General features: G+C 36.3%; 1 protein-coding gene across 2 annotated transcripts in view; it reads right to left on the reverse strand.

The window, feature by feature from the left end:
* The window catches only part of Ercc6l2 (ERCC excision repair 6 like 2), a 95,035-nt gene that overhangs the window by 66,231 nt on the left and 7,743 nt on the right, over positions 1–21,061 (reverse strand). For both annotated transcript variants that reach the window (XM_021180506.3, XM_029468330.2), the window contains 4 exons: positions 18,775–18,894; positions 8,369–8,562; positions 1,623–1,784; positions 1,030–1,237 (listed from right to left, as the gene is read on the reverse strand). In XM_021180506.3, the coding sequence (XP_021036165.2) occupies positions 1,030–1,237; positions 1,623–1,784; positions 8,369–8,562; positions 18,775–18,894 (684 nt within the window). The remainder of the gene's footprint in view (positions 1–1,029; positions 1,238–1,622; positions 1,785–8,368; positions 8,563–18,774; positions 18,895–21,061) is intronic.

Below are 21,061 nucleotides of genomic sequence, written 5' to 3' on the forward strand. Positions count from 1 at the left end.
AATCTTTATTCTACTGCTAGAACTATTAAGAATCACAAGGTTAAACAATCAAGGAAATGTTAAAAAAAAATCCTAGACAACTTCAATTTTCTCAAAACAGTAACAATATTATTTTCTTACCAGTTAAAAATTGGGTCAGTAGCATAACTACAAACAGCATTTCACATAAAGCCAATGTAGAAGAAAAAGGTCTTAACCACTTTAGTCCTATAACTAGAATTAAGATGTCAGAACACACTGAGCAGTACTGTGTGTGTGAAGAAAAAACTCAATACAAAGGGAAGCTCTCCCTACTTCCTTAAGGCAGAAATGAATCAAAAGCCTTGATAAGACATAAAGATTTGGTCTGGTTTTGTTTTGTTTTGTTTTCTGAGAAAGAGTTTTACTGTGTAGACTTGGCTAGCCTGAACTCAGAGATCCACCTACCTCTGCTTTTGGTACTGAGATTAAAAGTGTAAGTCACTATACCTAGCTTAAGATGTGTGTTAGATGATACTGTCATGGCTTGGATCCCAAAGGCTGCCCATAGGTCCACAAGTCAAAAATCCAGCTTGATGGCCTTTGGCACCAATGGGAGGTGGTGGAGCCTTCACAAGGAACCAAGTTCAGTGAGACCGTGTCCCTGAAGGGGACACTGGGTTCCTGACCCCTTCCTGTCTCTTTTTTCCTCCCCAACATTGTGAGGTAAGAGCTTGTTCACCATGTTTTCCCATGAGCCACAGGTACAAGGAACCATAGACTAAAACCTATAAAACCAAGGTAAACCTTTCTTCTTTGTATAGTGATTTATCTCCAGAATATGTCATGGTAATAGAAAGCTAGCAAACACATGTACTAATAATAGGTCTATTAGCGATCAGGTTGGTAAAATTAGGAAAAAAATAAAACTGAGCTCAATTCATGTTTTCTGAAATCCCACACATAACAAACTAATTCTACAATAGTAACCCTAAAAAGAAATGCAATGCTTTTCAGAAAAAAAACAAGATGTGACAAGGAATTAATAATATATGCAAACACAGTTCTCACCCGGTCTTCTTTCTTAGGCAGCTGACCCTTGATAAGAGTCTTGGTACGCCTGAGAAAACAGCCAGACATCTTTTTTGCAAGCCTGTGCATAGCTTTTCGACCAGTAGCAAGTTCTCTTTTTGTTGCTGTGTGTCTCTGGCCATGTTCCACTGGGTCAGAAAATTGCTTCTTGAAGTGAATCCTGCTACCTAAAAGTCCTGGCACAGCCCTTCACAAAGGCAGTAAGAAAAATTTAAGAGTTACTAATTTATCTAAAAAGAAAAGAATTAAATTCTATTGATTATAAGGGATATATTCAGTGGCTTACTTAATAACAATTAAAAACAAGACTCAGGAAAACAGCATTCCTTCTTTAAGACTGTTTATAATTGAAGACGATGGACTAGTAATTCAGCATGTATTACCCTGGGATCAACAATAGCGTGCTAAGATTTCTCACAGGACTTTGAACCTGAAACCTGTTGAGAATGGGTATTTCTGTAAACAGTTAAGTGATCACGTTTCTGGACGAAGGGCTGTAATTTAAAGAACCAACAATCAGAAAACAGGCAGCATTCATCTAAACACTATCCTTGAAACGTCCATACACTCACCAGTCCATGACACACCACAGCTCCTTCATGTTGTTCTGAAGGATAGTACCAGTGAGGCCAATGCGGACCTTACACTTCACAGCCTTCATAACTTCTGTAACTCGGGCTTTTGGATTCTTGATTCTATGAGCTTCATCTACAATAATAGCTGACCATTCCAAACTATAAGAGAAACGGGGACGAGTGGAAGGAAGAAACAGAAAATTTCCTTACTTTAGACATTTACACAGCAATTTCTTAGAAATCCCTAACCCCTTCATCCTTTGCTGATCCCACTGAACTCTCATCTGGCTAAGTGGCCCTGAGTCACAGAACATCACTGATAAAAATATAGAAAACATAAGAAATGAGAAAAGACATCATTTTGTAAGCCCCAATAAAATGTATATGATACTATAACTGCTTTAGAGAGCATATTTGATAATGCTGGAAAAAATTTAAGCATCATTAAATGACAATTCCTCCTTTAAGCAAAAAGCCAAAAACAGACACATCAAAGAAACAAACTATACATTAAATAGGAATGAAAAGCATCAATATAAACCTCAGTGCTTCTTGAAACTTGTTATAAACACTGTTTACAAAAAAGGTTCGCAGTGATTGCTGTGCATCAATGGAGGATGGTTTGTTCAGGAACATGGCAGAAATGCTTAAGAGCCCAACCCACGATAAATGTCAAGAACAGGAGCCAGTCTAATTAGAATATTGAAAGATCAAAAATAACAATTACAATTGGGTACAAAATATTGAATAAATAAACATTTAGAACTTAAAGGGAAAAAAACCGATACCATACATAAAAGTGAACCTAAGATATATTACAAATCTAAATATTTAAAAAGCAATAAAATTTATAAAACAGATCAATTTTCCTGATTCTAGTCAGACACAAACTTCTCAGAAGTTTTTGTGATAAATTGAATGTTGTCAAAGTTACAGACTTTTGCCGTTCTGAAGACACCTTTTAGAAAATGAAAGAGACTGAGAGAAAACATCTACAAAATATAATCAGATAAAACATCTGCATATGGACTATATGCTACTACAGCTCAACATCCTAATCAAAAGATAGGCAATCAGTTCAACTCTGAGAACATACACATTGCAAATAAGCATGTCTACAGCTCAGGAGAAAAGGAAAGAAGGGTCAACCGCTATCACTGTAGACTTGCTCACTGGTTTAACTTCTTATTCCAATGCAATCCGACATTTATTACCTTGCTTTAAGTTAAAGTTGTATCTAATTCCTAACCAATGAGACTCTTTATAGAAGTATACCATTAATAAGATAAAGAAAGTGATAAACTACAAAAGCAGATTATGCTATAAGACCCAATAAGATAAATGAATTCAACTAAGGATAAATTTCACATGCCAAAACATCTACATAATGGACACAAGGATCAAAATATTTAAAATGTTGCTTTATAGCTTTGCTATGGTCAAGAAAAGACTGTATTTTGAAGATATTATATGAATGCTTCCTTTCTTACCCAATAGGTAAATTTAGTGTCATTAACAATGAACAACATGGAACTCCCCAAAGTGACAAATGTGAAGTTCACTGCCATATAAAGCATTCTTGACAACAATGTCAACCTGCATGTAACAAAGCTTTATTGAAATTCAAATTATAAATGGGGTCACTCAACATCAGGTGAGTATAAAAGACTTAATAACTAAAGTCATGATACAAACCTTTACTGAATCCTGCTTCTTAAGGATAATTAAAGAAATTTTAATTGCTTTGTGTTTTCCCCTAATCTTTTAATTTTTTTTACTCCTTTTCTTTGTGAATGTATGTATGTATATAAGTACCCATCTGTATAGGTACACATGTGTGCACATGCCATGTGAAGGACAGAGGTCAACTTCAGAAGGTATTACACCTTAGGTCCTGTCCACATTGGGTTTTTTTTGGAGACAGGCTCTCTCCCTGGTCTGGAGTTGGCCAATTAGGTGAGATGAGCTAGGTAGGGGATTCTCAACCTACAGATGTGTGCCACAATTTTCAGTGGGTTCTACAGAATCAAAGTTAGGTCCTCATGCTTCATAGCAAGCACTTTACCAAGTCACCTACCCATAAGATAAAAATAATGAGGTATAAAGGACACTAATTTAGATACATAACAAAATTAAAATATGGGCTCAAGCTGTCATGCTATGTGAAACTTAATGAAGTCACTTACTAGTGTACTTAGACAATGTGTATATTTATATGTGTATAATATGTGAACACACATGCATGCTTACACACACATGCACGCACACAGACACACATGCATGAATGCACACACATGCATACATAAAAAGATCTATGGGTTCTAACTGTTAAGTAGATAAATTCTCGTACACATTTGTCCAACTTTTCTACAGATTCCTTAATTTAAAGGTACAAAAAGATAGAACCTTTCTAGAACACAGAAAGGAAGAAATGGAAAGAAGATAGACAAGATGACTTAGAGAAACAGAGAAAATGGTCTGTAAGCAGCAGCAGAGCAAGCCAAGGAGCACTTTTATGCACTTGTGTAGTTCTTAAAAAGTTAGGGAGTGGGAATACTGGATGACTCAGGAAACTAGAGTCACATAAATACCCAACCATTTGTTTAAGAAGTTCAAAAATAATGATTCTCACTCTACAATACATACGTGAAAAATTTCTCATATAAAGAAATAAAAAGGCAAAGTATGGCAAAATCTTAATTTTCCCCCAAGAAAATGACAGATGATACACAAAAATCTTTAAAAATTGTAGCATAAATATGTTGTTAGAGATGTGGATATAAAAGTTAGATTACACTTGTAATCCCACCACTCGGGAAGTGGAGGTAGGAATATCAAGAACTTAAGGCCAAAGGCTCCAGCTGCATATGTAGCAGAGGATGGTCTTATTTGGCATCAATGAGAGAGGAGGCCCTTGGTCCTATGAAGTCTTGATGCCCCAACATGGGAGAATGCTAGGGCGGTGAGGGAGTGGAGGGGTGGTTGGGGAGCACGCTCATAGAAGTAGGGGAGAGGGAAGTTGGGCTAGGGAGTTTGTGAAGGGAAAACCAGGAAGGGGAATAACATTTGAAATGTAAATAAAATAACCAATAAAAATTTTTTATAAAAATTGTACCCCCCCCCCAAATGATTTTAAGGCCTGCCTGAGGTATACAGAAAGTCTAGCTAGCCTGGGTAAGAAGAAACTATTTGAAAACTAAGCAAAACTGAACAAAGTGGGGGAGTGGGGAGGATGGGCAAAGGAGAGACAGAGAGACAGACAAGACAGACAGCCTGACTGAGTAGTATCTGTTAAGAGCTCAAGGTACAGGTTAGAAAGAGTGCACAAAAAAATGCAGCCTTATTTGGCTTTTTATACATATTTAAATCTATTAATACTTCATAAAATATAATGAATATAATAGTAATAATTATATATTATTCAATGACAGTATGCTATGCATTTGTCTACTCTGTGGATTATTTATTATAAATATACAGAGTATCAAATGCACAAAATAGTACTCACTCAGATCTAATATAAAACATTTAAAGTATATCAAAACAAAGACATTTGAACTAGTAACAAAAAAGGAATGTCCTCATTTCTCTACTTTTATAAATACATGGTTTACAATTATATAATTTTTGAAACTCTTAATACTTATGTCACATAAAATAACCACTTAAATCTTTCTTTAGCAAATACATATTAAAATACAATAAGCATTGAAACATAGAAGTTAAATATGAAATCTATGTTAAGGAGCACACTCTAAAAGGACAGGTAAACAATTAAAATGTGGCTATAAGATAATTTATTACATTTATCTTATTGCATAACATCTAGTTTTCAGATAACATGCTGGTTTAACCCAGAGGTCTGGAGTTAAATTGGTAATTAATGTTAAAACCTCATGTCGACCACTGACTTGACTGTGTAAGCTTGGACAGATTACTTAATAATCTCTCCAAAACCAAGAGTATTGTCTTTTGCCAGAATCCATAAAACAGTAAAAAAATCACAACCAAAGCCTACCTAGTAAAATTTAAGTTTACCCATGCTGCATTAAATATGAATGGTCTAAATATCTACCTCACAAATGCAAAGACTGTCAGAATAGACATTAAAAAAAAAATCACAGTTCAACTAAACTCTACTTGTAAAGAAAGTCACTAAAAAAATAAAGAAAATGTTGCAATAAAAGGGTGGAAAAACTATAATACACAGTAGGCATTAGAGGACTGTTGCAAGTTTATTAATATTACATAAATGACTATAAGATATAAAAATTAAGAGGTATTTTTAAAAATTAACCCATCAGAAAAAAATTAAAATTTGAAACTGCATGTAAACCTAGAAATAGAACTTAAAAATATAGTACTTAAAGTTACAGAACTGAGGAGATATAAATAACTATGTGATTTCAAATCTCATCTCAGAAATTATAATCCAACCCCAAAGAAAATCAGCAGAAAACATTCAAAACTACACAGATCAATCTAGGCTTCTTGACACTTAGAGAACACTACCTAGCAACTGTAGAGTAAACTTTTCAGGGGCACATGTATTATAAAGATATAATTCCTATCATGATGTCATGTACTATATCTCCCTAAATTGAGTAAAAACGAAAAGACTCACAATGCTAATATAGGTGAGACTATGAAGCTACAGAGCCCTTATACAATTCCGTTAAAGTACAGCGGCATAATCACTATGGAAAACAGGTTTGCAGTTTTTTCCATTTAAACCTGTACTTACTCTAAACTAAAATAGACACTCTCATTTATCTACCCAACAAAAATAAAAACCATATGTCAAAAAGGGCTTCCATAAACATATTTCTTGACATTTTACTTGTACTAATAATGAACTAGGAAACAAATTAAATAACTAATTTCAAATGAATGGGTAACAAAAAGAGGAACATACTCATAAGATGGAATACAACTCAACATCTAAAAAAATAATTAGTGATTTGGTGAATGGTTCAGAGGAATCTTAAAAACGTGTTGGGCAAAGATGAATGAGGAAACTTTCAGCTGAACTGCATTGATGGAATTCTCTGGGATAGCCTGAAACAGTCTGTGGTGACAGGAGTCAAGATGCGTGTTCATGGTGAGAACTGCAGAATGTTGGCCTGTAAGGAGGAGGACAGCTGGGATCATACAAATGTGTTCTCCCTTGCTTGGGATAGGGGTTGAGCTCAGGTATTCATTTTTCAAAACAGGTGTCAGCAACTGTGGCTGTTGGGCTAAAACCAGAATGTGAATAGTTTTGCATGGTCAACAAACTAAGAATAATTTCATATTTTTAGTAAGTTGAAAAATAAAAAAGAATATTCCACAGAAACTATATATAGCCTCAAAATATTTACTACTTGACCTTTACAGAAAAATCTAAGTATGTTAGGTCAATATTCACGGCACTATAAAAGGTACCCCTTAGTATCTGAGGATTGGTTCAGGGACCAAAGTATGTGGAAGTTCCAGTCTCTTACATAAAATGACACAGTATCAGCAGATAATCTACATATATCTTCCTGTATTCTTCAAATAACCTATGTAATGTGTAATACCCTCCACAGTGTAAATGCTATATAAAATATACTGAGTTGTTTAGGAAAATCATCAATTTGTTATAGACACATTTTTCTAGCCATGTGGAATCTGTAGAAATGGAAGCTAAAACTACCTGTAAAAAATCACTCTTGATTACTGTACCTCATTAGGTTAATTCTAATGGAAACTTTCCACCTATGTTTGAATAGCCCAAAAGCGATCCAATTCATCCTGGCATTTTCTAGATGAGATGACTTATCCAAATCTACATAGCTTTGTAGCATGTGCTTTTTAGTATATATTTTTTGTTGTTATTTTTGAGCACAGGCCCCATTATGTTTGTTCATGCTGGCCTTAAATTCATGATCCTCTCACCTCAGCTCCAGAGCAGGTAAGGTTTTGGCTATGTACCATCTCATCTCGCTATATTTTATTCATGAGTACATCTGTGTGATCTCATGCCAGGGCATTTTAGCTGATGTGAAAGAATCACTTTTAAGGTAGTTTTCTGCCACTCTCTCTTTCACTGACTATAATTCATACTAGTTAAAACCATGGTATTTTAGAACTTAAAAAGACTTATTAGGTAACTCACATGTCCCCTCTGCTTTTATGCTCATGGTACTTGTCTGTTATCTAGTAAGGACACCTCATTTTGACTTATAATCCTATGTAAACAGCCCAGTTTTTTCTTAATCACATCTTTAAGCTTGATTACATTCTAACATTGGGACCTATACACTTAAACTGGGAATTTGGGCAAAAACTAGGTCAGAAAAAAAATCTCTTAATTGGTTTTCTTCCATCGACATGGCTCAACATGCCAATAGGAGCTTTTTTCTCCATAACCTGCTGGAAATTCATCAGGGGTGTGCTACTGATCTAAGGTGCAGACCAAAATGTTCTAAGTGGTTTTCAATGTTGTTGTAGGCATGACCTATGCAAAGTGCTGTACATGGAACTTGGGACAAATCTTTCCACTCTCTAAAATGCACTTGTTAGAAAGGAGTCCTGTTCTGAGTTTAAGAATTACAATCTGAAGTGGTGGGAAGCTGTGCAGATGGAGTCAGCTGTCACACTATGGTTTACAACCCTGACATGGAAATCAGGCTAAAGGAGCTTGAGTTTTGAGCCACGATATAAAGATGCACATGACTGATGCTGGCAGCACACTGACATCACTGCTCTCATGAGTTTACCTGTTAAGCTCCTCCAGACACAAGCGCAGTGTTTCATAGGTCGTCAGAGCAATTTCACATTTCCTCTGCTTTAAACGAAGCAGCTCATTGTCTTTTTTGCTACCGTGTAAAACAGTAACTCTGAAATATCCCCAGGTATCCAGTTCATCCTTCCAGTTGTAGAGGACAGAAAGAGGAGCGACTATTAAGAACATCTAAAAACAGGAAGAAAAGCATCCACATTTTTAATAAGAACTCCAACATGAAATGGCACAGTATCAATAGTTCCACTGTTTGATTTTGATGCTATAAGTAAGCAATTAATACAACTAATTGGTTTGCTAAATGTGGGCAAAAAAATCTTCAAAAATATTCTTTGCTTAATTAGTTTTTTGTTAGAACAAACAAGATAACCCACTGAAAGGAATAGTTATTTTTCATTTCTATCCTTAAAGGCACTGAAGAAGAGAAAAGTTAACTCTCTAAGAGAGAGAACAGCAACATTAGGATCCCAACAAATGGGCAGCATCCTTCTCTGAACCGTCTTCTGGGTCCCTTTCTTCTCTTCCCTAGTCCCTTTTTCTCAGACTCTATCAGTCAAAGGCACGAAAAACTGGAAAACTGGAGCAAGCAGAGGACCTCTACTTAGCTTTCTGTTAGTAACTTTACCTGTGTTTATTTCCACATACCCTGCCTTCCCACCTTTGACTACAGGTTAACTGTTTATGTTCTTCAAAGACAACACAGTTTGATTCTACTCAGTAGCTCCCATCTGTCTTTCTATCAGTCTGGAATCAACACGGTAAATTTGGCCCCAGCCTTCCCCACACGACAGCTTTATTTTTATAAAGGACAACTTTTATCAACTGGCATATCTTCTATAAAAAAAAAACAAAACAAAACAAAAATCAAACTGAAACAAGATAGAGCATGTTTTCTCCACTGCACATCTTTGGCTACCAGGCTCTTCTTCACAGCTAAGTCTCAAGACTTGACACTTATTACCTCTATCCCCTGTTCTCTACTGAACTTCTAGCTATTTAGAGATAAGCTACAGTCTGGATATGAAATGTTCCCCAAAGGCATGTGTGGAAAAGGCTTTTGGTTCTCAGGGAGATGGCGAGCCTTGTGAAGAGAAATTGAACTATTGTGAATTGGGACATGATTCAATGCCCTTGGAGAACATCTCTCCTATCTTTTTCACTTTGTCCTCCATGAAAGAACAGCTTCCTCTGCCACATATTCCTATCATGATGTACTTACTGCCTTGCCACAGGCTATAAAGCCAAGACAACTGGTCATGGACCAAAACCTCTAAAACTAAGAGCCAAAATAAACTTCTCATTCTTTTAAGTTACTTATATCTGGTAATTTGTCACAGTGACAGAAAGTGGATTAATTCAGCTTTCAAGTAGAGCAATCTAGTTTTCACAGTTGTGCTTGGAGGCTCCACTTTTTGTTTCTAACACTGAATATCATTCTCATCAACTACTAACACTTTTTTATGTTCTTACTTTTCTTTATGACCAATACTCCTAGGTTATTATGTATAAGAGGATTATTGATAAACTTTTCTAAAGGTTTATACTTGCCCACTCTCAAGAGATGAAGTAATAAAACAGCATAAAATGAAAGGTTTTGTGTAATGTTTCATCAGGCCACTTATGACCTGAAAGAAACAGAGTATGTGACCGTGTTTGTAAAGAGAAAGAAGAAAACAAAAGTCTAGCTGAAACTAACTCCTTACCCCATTCACTAAGCACAGGAGCACCTTCCCATCTGGCTTCACTTCACATACCTTTTGCTATTGTAGTTTACCTTACAATTTAATTTTTCTCCCACTTTCGAATACAAAGTCAAGGCTCAAAATGCTATGTCTGATTATGATGCCTCTCGTTAAATTTTGTATATTACAAGATGAAAATCCTGGGTACAAACTCCATCTGTGTACTCAGGAGTTTTCTACAGTTCCAGTAGTTCTACCCTTACAACTGCAGTGCTAAGAATTTAACCCACACTTGTCACTCCAGAAGTTGATAAGATGTATACATAAGGATTTTCACAGAAGCATCACCATTTGCAATGCAAACTCCGGTGAATGATCCTTCTTAAACCCGCTTGGCTCCTTATTTCTCCTTCCTCGTGTTTATGTTTTGTTTAGCCTTAACTGTCAGTTTGACATAGCCTAGAGTCATCTACGAAGAGAAGCCTTAATTGAGGAATTTTCTAGATCAAACTGGTCTATGGGGATGTCTGTGGGAACTGTCTTTATTAATTGATGTAGATGGTCCTAGCCTACTGTGGGCTGTACCATTCTTAGGCAAGCTATCCTGGGTTATAAAATAGCTAGCTAAGCACGAACCTGCAAGTGAGTGACAGAATGAGCCAGGAAGCAGTTATTCCATGGTTGAATTCATGCCACAAGGTTCCCACTGTGAGTTCCTGGCCTTCAATACTAGACTATGACCTGGAAGTGTAAGACAAGTAAACCCTTTCCTTCCCAAGCTGTATCTGACCAGAGTCTTTTATCCAGCAACAGAAAGGCACAAACTTTCCAACTGTGTCAGCTATACAACAAGAGCTTAAAAGGTGGCAAACGGTAAAGTAACTGGAAAGCACTTTTGGTCAGTACCATACAATGTCTTTCTTACACTGGCATTCTAACTTCTAGGAAATTCTTTTCATTTTTCAATTTTAATATTCTGTGTGTGTGGTGCATATGTGTAGGGCAAAGATTGACTTTGAATATCTTTCTGTTTGGCTCCCTAGAGGAAGACCAACAGAATCAACTAACCTGGACCCTTGGAGCTCTCAAAGACTGAACCACAAACCAATGAAACATATACCGGCTGGACCTAGGCCTCCCTGAACATATAAAACAAATGTGCAGCTCCGTAGTCATGTGGATCCTGAATGAATGGAGCAGGGGTTATCCCAAAAGGTGTTGCCTGTATGTGGGATATGTTCTTCTAGCTGGGCTGCCTTGTCTGGCTTCAATGGAAGAATAAGCACCTAACCTCACAGAAACATGAAGCCTGGGTGTGTGAATACACCCGGGGGGATCAGGGTGGGACAGCTGCTTAGATGAGAAGGGGAGAAGGGAAGGGGGAAGGATTGTGGGACAGGGTGACTGGGAGGGGGGCGGTAAGCAGGATAAAAGGTGAATAATAAATAAAAAGAAAAAAAGGAAGGAAGGAAGGAAGGAAGGAAGGAAGGAAGGAAGGAAGGAAGGCAGGCAGGGAGGCAGGCAGGGAGGCAGGCAGGGAGGCAGGCAGGCAAGCATGCATGCAAGCAGGCAGCTGTTTTTGGCTAAGCTGGCTGGCTGGCAAGCTGGGATCTGCCTGTCTCTTTCCCAGCACTGACATTACTTTTCTACACAGGTTCTGGGGACAAACTCATGTTATCATCACAGCAAGTACTTTACCCACTGGTCTATCTCTCCACTGACCTCCCTTTCATTATACATTTTTCTTAGAATCTCCAAAGTTTGATCTTACAAGATGATATTTTTAATTAACTTACTATGATTTATTTTGTAAAGACCAAGCAAGCTACAGTATAAACTTAGCTTAAATTTAAGGAATCGTTCCAAGAAGCAGCACTTAAAATGCATGATTTGTATCTTTTCCTTTAGGAATTCACTGGCACTTATATTTCATGCATTCCTCAAAGACTTATTCATACCTGAAAAGTTTTAGAATACATATAAAATAATCTCTCTTACACACACATACAGCCCTAGTTCAAACTATTAACTCATAATTTGTAATATTTAATTTATTCATTGTTTATTTTTCAAGGAGATTGAAATCAGTCTTTCAGGATTCTGTTTTGATTCTGGCATTATCTTTATCTTTATTTTACTTATTCTCTTACCCACAAAACTTAAGAAATGTATGACACTTCAAATGGACTCTCTGAAAACATATATGCACTGCTGCCAACCAAATGAAGAACAAATATGGAAACCAATCTGTAACAGAGCTGTGACACCTGGAAAGGAGTCCCAGCAGAGTAAAACAGCTCAGGAAGACAGCAATGAGTATACCACTCCCACCCCTCACAGAACTGAGAAGGCCATATTGTACCTATGAGAAAGAAATCATGAAACAAACAGCCATAAAAACAATAACAGAACCCAACAGACTGAAGCAGTGGAAGGATCAGATCAATAAAAGCAATGCCCAGGGATTTTAAGAAAAATTAGTGGAATCAGTCTCTTGTCAAAAAAGTTTACTCTGCCACCAATACTTAGAATCCCCTATAAAAATGTACTCTAGATATTTTTAAATTAAGAAAAAATATTTCCTAAATTTCTGTTTGTATACATATGTGCACCACATGCATGCAGGAGCCATAGAGACCAGAGCATCAGTTCCCCTAGAACTGGGGTTAAAATGATTGTAAGCTATGTACACTAGGAACCAAACTCTGGTCCTCTGCAAGAGCAGTAAATTCTCCTAAGTGTAGAGCCATCCATCTAGCCTCTGGGCACATTTTTCAAAAGTGAACTTATTTGGTAGAATTCTACAGTACATATTAGAGCTTTGTGGGGTGGAGGGATTTCAAAGATGGAATCTTAGGTATTCCCTTCAATGAACAAAAAAATCAGTTCAGCATTGAACCATTATCTAAATGTACAACAGAAAATAATTTTTATCTTTTTTATAATTATTTGGGTCAAGTTATAAGGTAAAATTTTGAACTCACAAATCAACAAATAATTTGTCAACTGAGTAACCAATATACAAATGAAATTTATAAAACCAAACTTAAAGAGATTAATGAGAACTAATACAAACACAATATTAATGAACAACCTTAGTCATAACAGAAAATTTAATATAGATTTCTCAGAACTCAGTTGCTGAAATAAACAAGAAAATCATATCAGAAGAGGAGACACAGCTGCCACCTGTCCAAGTCTGAGTTCTCTTTTAGAGACTGTCACTCACAAGAAGTCAGGATTCTTCACTACCCTGCAGAAAAGTTTCAGGACGAGAAAGTATGAAATAGAGTTGCAGTTTATTAAGAAAAGATTTTAGCTTAGGTTCAAGAATAGATTTTAACATAAAAAAGGTATTTAGGAAAAGGACAGTACATATCCACATATGGACATGAGCTTCTCAGAAGAGTTGAGCGCCTTAACAGTAGCCATATAAATAATTTTGGTGGATATGAGGTTTCTTTTTTAAATAGTTTCTAATATCCTCCCACAAACTGTTCTCAGTAAACAATATTATAGTGTATTTCCTGAGACACACTGGACAGGTTTACAGGTGACAAATGTTTTGTTTTGTTTTTATTAATTTTTACATTGTACATTTGTGTCTTGCCTGCATGTATGTCTATGTGAGGGCACTGGATCCCCTGAAAAAGGAGTTGCAGACAGTTGGGAACCGCCATGTGGGTGCTGGGAATTGAACCTAGGTCCTTTGGAAGAGTAGCCAGTACTCTTAACCACTTAGTCACCTCTCCAGCCCCCAGGTGACAAATGTTGAAGGAATCCTTACTATATTGGGTCACAAGGTTTCCCCATAACACATAGGCTTTGCCATAAACAAAGTTTATAGTCTAGTCCGCATCTCAAAAAAGAGTAAGGCAAACTCAAAGGTCTTTTACAATTGTTAAACTTAGGTCTTAGGCAAAACCCATTATGTTGGTATTCTTATTTGGAATGCCCCTATCGTTTGTATACAGGCAATTCTCATAGTAAATCTGCTAATTGTGCTGGAATTCTTGACATTCATCAAGCAAAAGGATCACTGTATTTCTAACTTGCCTTGACTAAAGGATTAAGGCTTTTAACAAAGTAATGAAGCTTGGTTAAATAGAAAATACAGAACTATGCAGCCATAGTAACAAAGAAACAAGTGAATATTTCCAAACAATAAATATCAAAACACTAAAAATACTTTACATAGAAAACATCATGGTTATATTATTCTGTAAGAAAAAGACACAGAGCTTTGCTGTTCACTCTGTACCAAATATTATAATCATGTAGAAATATTAAGAATTGTCTTTTAAATAGTATTTGGGTAAAGAGAACAAAATTGGAAGTGTGGGTAATTTAGAGAAGAATAATGAAAACAGTACTACTTTCCAAAATTAGAAAGGAGCTAAAGTAGTACTCAAAGGAACATTTACACATTAATGGAAATTATTAGAATATAACACAACACAAATTAATAATATTTTAGCTACAGAAGATCTAATAAAGGCAATGTACACTGTGACAAAGGATTTCAGTATGTATACATACATACATAATTCAATAAATAGGCACACAACATAATTCAGTGTATATGCACACACACATAATTCAGTATATGTATACTTATATATAATTCAGTATATATGCACACACATAATTCAATATATGTGCACATACACATAATTCAGTATTTGTGCACACACATAATTCAGTATATATATACACACACATAATTTAGTATATATGCACACATACATAATCCAGTATATGTGTGCACATACAAACATAATTCAGTATATGTGCACACACACATAATTCTGTATATAAATACATACACAGAGAAAGTAAGGAAGGGAAGAACAAGGGAAGGCTCCATTGTCAACTTTGTCAACCACATGGGGGATACATTTCTCTTTTCCTACTCTTACACTTGCTGGAACATTCTGAATACATTTAACTGTATTTACGTTTTAAATCACATTACTTTTCTTCCTTTTTTCTTTTCCTAGTCTAGTTGTTGTAAGTGGCGTATAATAGGATATATAAGATCTGTAGAACCATTTAACACCACAGAACTGAACCCAAAGCAAAATGACAGGAAGCAATAGTTACTTTTCCTTAATATCTCTTAATATTAATGGATTCAATTCCCCAATAAAAAGACATAGACTAACAGACTGGATACGTGAACAAGACCCAACATTTTGCTGCATACAGGAAACACCTCAGGGAAAAAGGCAGACACTACAACAGAGTAAAAGGCTGGAAAACAATTTTTGAAGCAAATGGTCCGAAGAAACAAGCTGGAGTAGCCATTCTAATATTGAATAAAATCGACTTCCAACCCAAAGAACCTGAGGAAATCCAAAACATCATCAGATCCTACTACAAAAGGCTGTACTCAACAAAACTGGAAAACCTGGATGATATGGACAATTTTCTAGACAGATACCAGGTACCAAAGTTAAATCAGGATCAGATTAATGACCTAAATAGTCCCATATTACCCCCCCACCAAAAAAGCCCAGGACCAGATAGGTTTAATGCAGAGTTCTATCAGACCTTAAAAGAAGACCTAATTCCAATTCTCCTCAAACTATTCCACAAAATAGAAAGAGAAGGTACTCTACCCAATTCATTCTATGAAGCTACAATTACTCTGATACCTAAACCACATAAAGATCCAACAAAGAAAGAGAACTTCAGACCAATGTCCCTTATGAACATTGATGCAAAAATACACAATAAAACCCTCACAAGCCGAATTTAAGAACACATCAAAATGATCATCCATCATGATCAAGTAGGCTTCATTCCAGGGATGCAGGGATGGTTCAATATGCGGAAATCCATCAACGTAATCCACTATATAAACAAATGCAAAGACAAAAACCACATGATCATCTCGTTAGATGCTGAGAAAGCATTGACAAAATCCAACACCCATTCATGATAAAGTCTTGGAAAGATCAGGAATTCAAGGCCCATACCTAAAAATAATAAAAGCAATATACAGCAAACCAGTAGCCAACATCAAAGTAAATGGTGAGAAGCTTGAAGCAATCCCTCTAAAATCAGGGACTAGACAAGGCTGCCCACTTTCTCCCTACCTATTCAGTATAGTACTTGACGTCCTGGCCAGAGAAATTAAGACAACAAAAGGAGATCAGGGGTATACAAATTGGAAAGGAAGAAGTTAAAATATCACTACTTGCAGATGATATGATAGTATATATAGGTGACCCTAAAAATTCCACTAGAGAACTCCTAAACCTGATAAACAGCTTCAGGGCTGTAGCTGGATATAAAATCAACTCAAACAAATCAGTGGCCTTTCTCTACACAAAGGATAAACAGGCTGAGAAAGAAATTAGGGAAACAACACCCTTCACAATAGTCACAAATAATATCAAATACCTTGGTGTGACTCTAACTAAGGAAGGAAAAGATCTGTATGAGAAGAACAAGTCTCTGAAGAAAGAAATCGAAGAAGATCTCAGAAGATGGAAAGATCTCCCATGCTCATGGATTAATATAGTAAAAATGGCTATCCTGCCAAAAGCAATCTACAGATTCAATGTAATCCCCATCAAAATTCCAACTTAATTCTTCACAGAGTTAGAAAGAGCAATTTGCAAATTCATCTGGAATAACAAAAAACCTAGGATAGCAAAAACTATTCTCAACAATAAAAGAACCAGTGGGGGAATCACCATGTCTGACCTCAAGCTGTACTACAGAGCAATTATGATAAAAAAACTGCATGGTACTGGTACAGTGACAGACAGGTAGATCAATGGAATAGAACTGAAGACTCATAAATGAATCCACACACGTATGGTCACTTGATCTTTGACAAAGGAGCTAACACCATCCAGTGGAAAAAAGACAGCATTTTCAACAAATGGTACTGGCTTAACTGGCAGTTATCATGTAGAAGAATGCGAATTGATCCATTCTTATCTCCTTGTACTAAGCGCAAGTCTAAGTGGATCAAGGAACTCAAAATAAAACCAGAGACACTAAAACTTATAGAGGAGAAAGTAGGGAAAAGCCTCGAAGATATGGGCACAGGGGGAAAATTCCTGAACAGAACACTAATGGCTTGTGCTGTAAGATTGAGAATCGACAAATGGGACCTCATAAAGTTGCAAAGCTTCTGTAAGGCAAAAGACACTGTCAATAAGACAAAAAGGCCACCAACAGATTGGGAAAGGATTTTTACCAATCCTAAAACCAATAGGGGACTAATATTCAATATATATAAAGAACTCAAGAAGGTGGACTCCAGAAAATCAAATAACCCCATTAAAAAATGGGGTACAGAACTAAACAAAGAATTCTCAACTAAGGAATACCGAAGGGCTGAGAAGCACCTGAAAAAATGTTCAGCATCCTTAATCATCAGGGAAATGCAAATCAAAACAACCCTGAGATTCCACCTCACACCAGTCAGAATGGCTAAGATCAAAAATTCAGGTGACAGCAGATACTGGCGAGGATGTGGAGAAAGAGGAACACTCCTCCATTGCTGGTGGGATTGCAAGATTGTACAACCACTCTGGAAATCAGTCTGGCGGTTCCTCAGAAAACTGAACATAGTACTACCGGAGGATCCCACAATACCTCTTCTGGGCATATATCCAGAAGATGTTCCAACAGGTAATAAGGACACATGCTCCACTATGTTCATAGCAGCCTTATTTATAATAGTCAGAAGGTGGAAAGAACCCAGATGTCCCTCAACAGAGGAATGGATACAGAAAATGTGGTACATTTATACAATGGAGTACTACTCAGCTATTAAAAACAATGAATTTATGAAATTCTTAGGCAAATGGATGGATCTGGAGGGTATCATCCTGAGTGAGGTAACCCAGTCACAAAAGAACTCACATGATATTCACTCACTGATAAGTGGATATTAGCCCAGAAACTTAGAATACCCAAAATACAATTTGAAAAAACACATGAAACTCAAGAAGAAGGAATACCAAAGTATGGATACTTAGTCCCTCCTTAGAATGGGGAACAAAATAGCCATGTAAGGAGTTACAAAGTTTGGAGATGAGACGGACCATGAAGAGAATGCCCCATCCAGGGATCCATACCATAATCAACCACTAAACACAGACACAATTGCATATGCCAGCAAGATTTTGCTGATAGGACCCTGATATAGCTGTCTCTTGTGAGGCTATGCCAGTGCCTGGCAATACAGAAGTGGATGCTCACAGTCATCTACTGGATGGAACACATGGCCCCCAATGGAGGAGCTAGAGAAAGTACCGAAGAGGCTGAAGGGGTTTGTAACCCTATAGGAGGAACAGCAATATGAACTAACCAGTACCCCCAGAGGTCATGTATCTAGCTGCATATGTAGCAGAAGACGGCCTAATCGGCCATCATTGGGAGGAGAAGCCCTTGGTCTTGCAAAGATTATATACCCCAATACAGAGGAATACCAGGGCCAGGAAGTGGGAGTGGGTGGGTTGGAGAGCAGGGTCGGGGGAGGGTATAAGGGACTTTTGGAATAGCATTTGAATTGTAAATGAAGAAAATATCTAATAAAAAATTGTTAAAAAATAGTCTTATAAAATAAATATTTTTATGTTCAAACTCTTGTATTAAAATGTAAGATACATTACATTGTGTTTAAATGCTTCTATGTTTGCAATGTCAACTTTATGAGTTGAACCCTTTTATTCACCTTTTTAGCTGTAGAAGGCGGCTTCTTTTTCATACTTTTTAGTAAAAACTCTGGCATGTTATTTTCAATATCTTCACGAGTTCCCTTTTTATGCAAAACTGCAGCCAGAAATGAAATAACCTGGAAATAAAAAGTGTTTTTCTATTACTATGCATAACTTTCCTGTGCACATGACAATCTAATCAGTAGCACACTACAGGCAAAAAGATGTTAGGGGAAACAGAAAAACACTGGGACTTTCTTTAACTTAACAAGCAACACATAAAACTCCATACTGGCATCTCCTCTCGGGACAATTCTGCCCACCAGGTGAGTTCTTTTGTGATTCCATCATCTGAGATAGTACCTTAGTATTTGTTTCTATCCATGGAAGCTATCTTCTCAAAGCCTCTAGAATAAACTATACACTTTTTTTTTTCCTTTTCTTGTAGAAAATAAATTCCTCCAAGGAGAAAGTATTTGCCTCAAAATTTTGTACCTATGTTTATCTAATGAATGACAGGGGCTAATTTAAGATAGGCTAATACGCTCATCAAAACATACCATTTGAATAGCAACCTTTCTCCAAAAATTAATTGAGAAGGATAAAAATAAGAAAAGGATGCAGACTCCAACAATCAAGGGCAAGGAACACTCAATCAATTAGATACTTGTTGGTTCAAATGTTAGCTCTGGTTATTTGGCAACTATGTGAACTTCAGTAAGGTAATTAAACTCATAGTTACCTGTAAAGATGACAACAATAATATCAGTAGGGTTATTTTAAAGATGTGTGGGAAATATATATGAGTTGGTATCTATATAGAAGGAAAAGCATTACTTTTAAGCATAAATTATAAATTATAGACTTACAAAAACTATAATGAAAAGTCTGTATTGGGGCTAAATAAGGGAGCTGACAGAAGGTCCTGTCAAAGTGGCCTCAAACTTTAGCAATCCTTCAACTTTACCAGGTTGTTTATAACATACAGGTGTGACTGTAATTCCATACATTTTCTTGTCAGTGCACATCTTATACGAAAAGTAATTTTTAATATGCAGATATCTATAATCTAAATCCCAAATGATAAAGGAAATGGTAATGAGATTTATTTGAAGAAATAAAGGTTGATCATTTGAAGCCCCATAGAAGGAACATCAATATGAACTAACCAGTACCAGAATTGGAACTATACCATCAATCAAAGAAAACACATGGTGGAACGTGTGTCTCTAGCTGCATATGTAGCAGAGGATGGCCTAGTTGGTCATCAATGGGAGGAGAGGCCCTAGGTCCTGTGAAGGTTCTATGCCCCAGTATAGGGGACTGCCAGGGCCAGAAATAGGAGTGGGTGGGTTGGGGAACAGAGGGAGGTAGGAGGGGGAAGGGGATTTTCAGAGGGAAAACTAGGAAAGGGGATAACATTTGAAATGTAAATAAAGAAAATATCTAATAAAAGTAAAATAAAATAGTATCTTAAGCCACAGGCTCATTAGTGATGAATATTAATTACTCACCATGGTAAAATTTTAAAAATTAACAAAAATTCACAAGTAGGTACTTCATAAAATAAAACTGAGACACAAAATTGATTTAAAAGAGGCTAAATAGATCAGATTACCTACAATACAGCAACAATTAAATACAAAGTAATAAAAAACAATAAAGACACTATACAATACAATACTTTCAAAGTAAAGTAATAAGGAGAATAATATAATCTAGGTTTTTATACTCAGTAACAATATTTAAGAATGTAAAATGAAGATATTTTCAGACAACTAAAAGCAGCCAATTGATTACAAAAAGAACCACACTCTTGTAATGTGTAAATATAAAAATATTAATATAAAATATAAAAGTAGTATAAGTAAAAAAAAAAAATCTAAGCACAAGTAGACGATTCTAGGCAAAAGAGCAGTACAGCAGCAAGAGCAAAATGTAAGAGCAAGAAAAATAGCAAGCAGGCAGGAAGATGCGGTATACCGACTGAAAAGAAAACCAAACAACCTTTTGTTGGCATTAAATGACAAGAAGTTAGGCTACAACTCTTTTATCTAAGTCAGGGTTAGGAGTAGGGGTAGCTACAGTTCCTAAGGCCCGTATTATGTCCACAAAGGAAAAAAAAAAAGTGCATGCTATATTTGATAAGCAGAAAGCATCTATCATGAGCTCTGGGGTAATCACTAAGAAAAGATAACTACCTACTTAACAAGCAGGGTTCAAGGCAATGCAACACAATCTATCCAAAAGACAGCAAAAAAAAAAAAGACATATAAATAAAAAATAAATATTAACATAATAGCC

Source organism: Mus caroli, unplaced genomic scaffold (genome assembly GCF_978045245.1).
Source record: "Mus caroli unplaced genomic scaffold, Mus_caroli_1 scaffold_15, whole genome shotgun sequence".
NCBI lineage: Eukaryota > Metazoa > Chordata > Mammalia > Rodentia > Muridae > Mus > Mus caroli.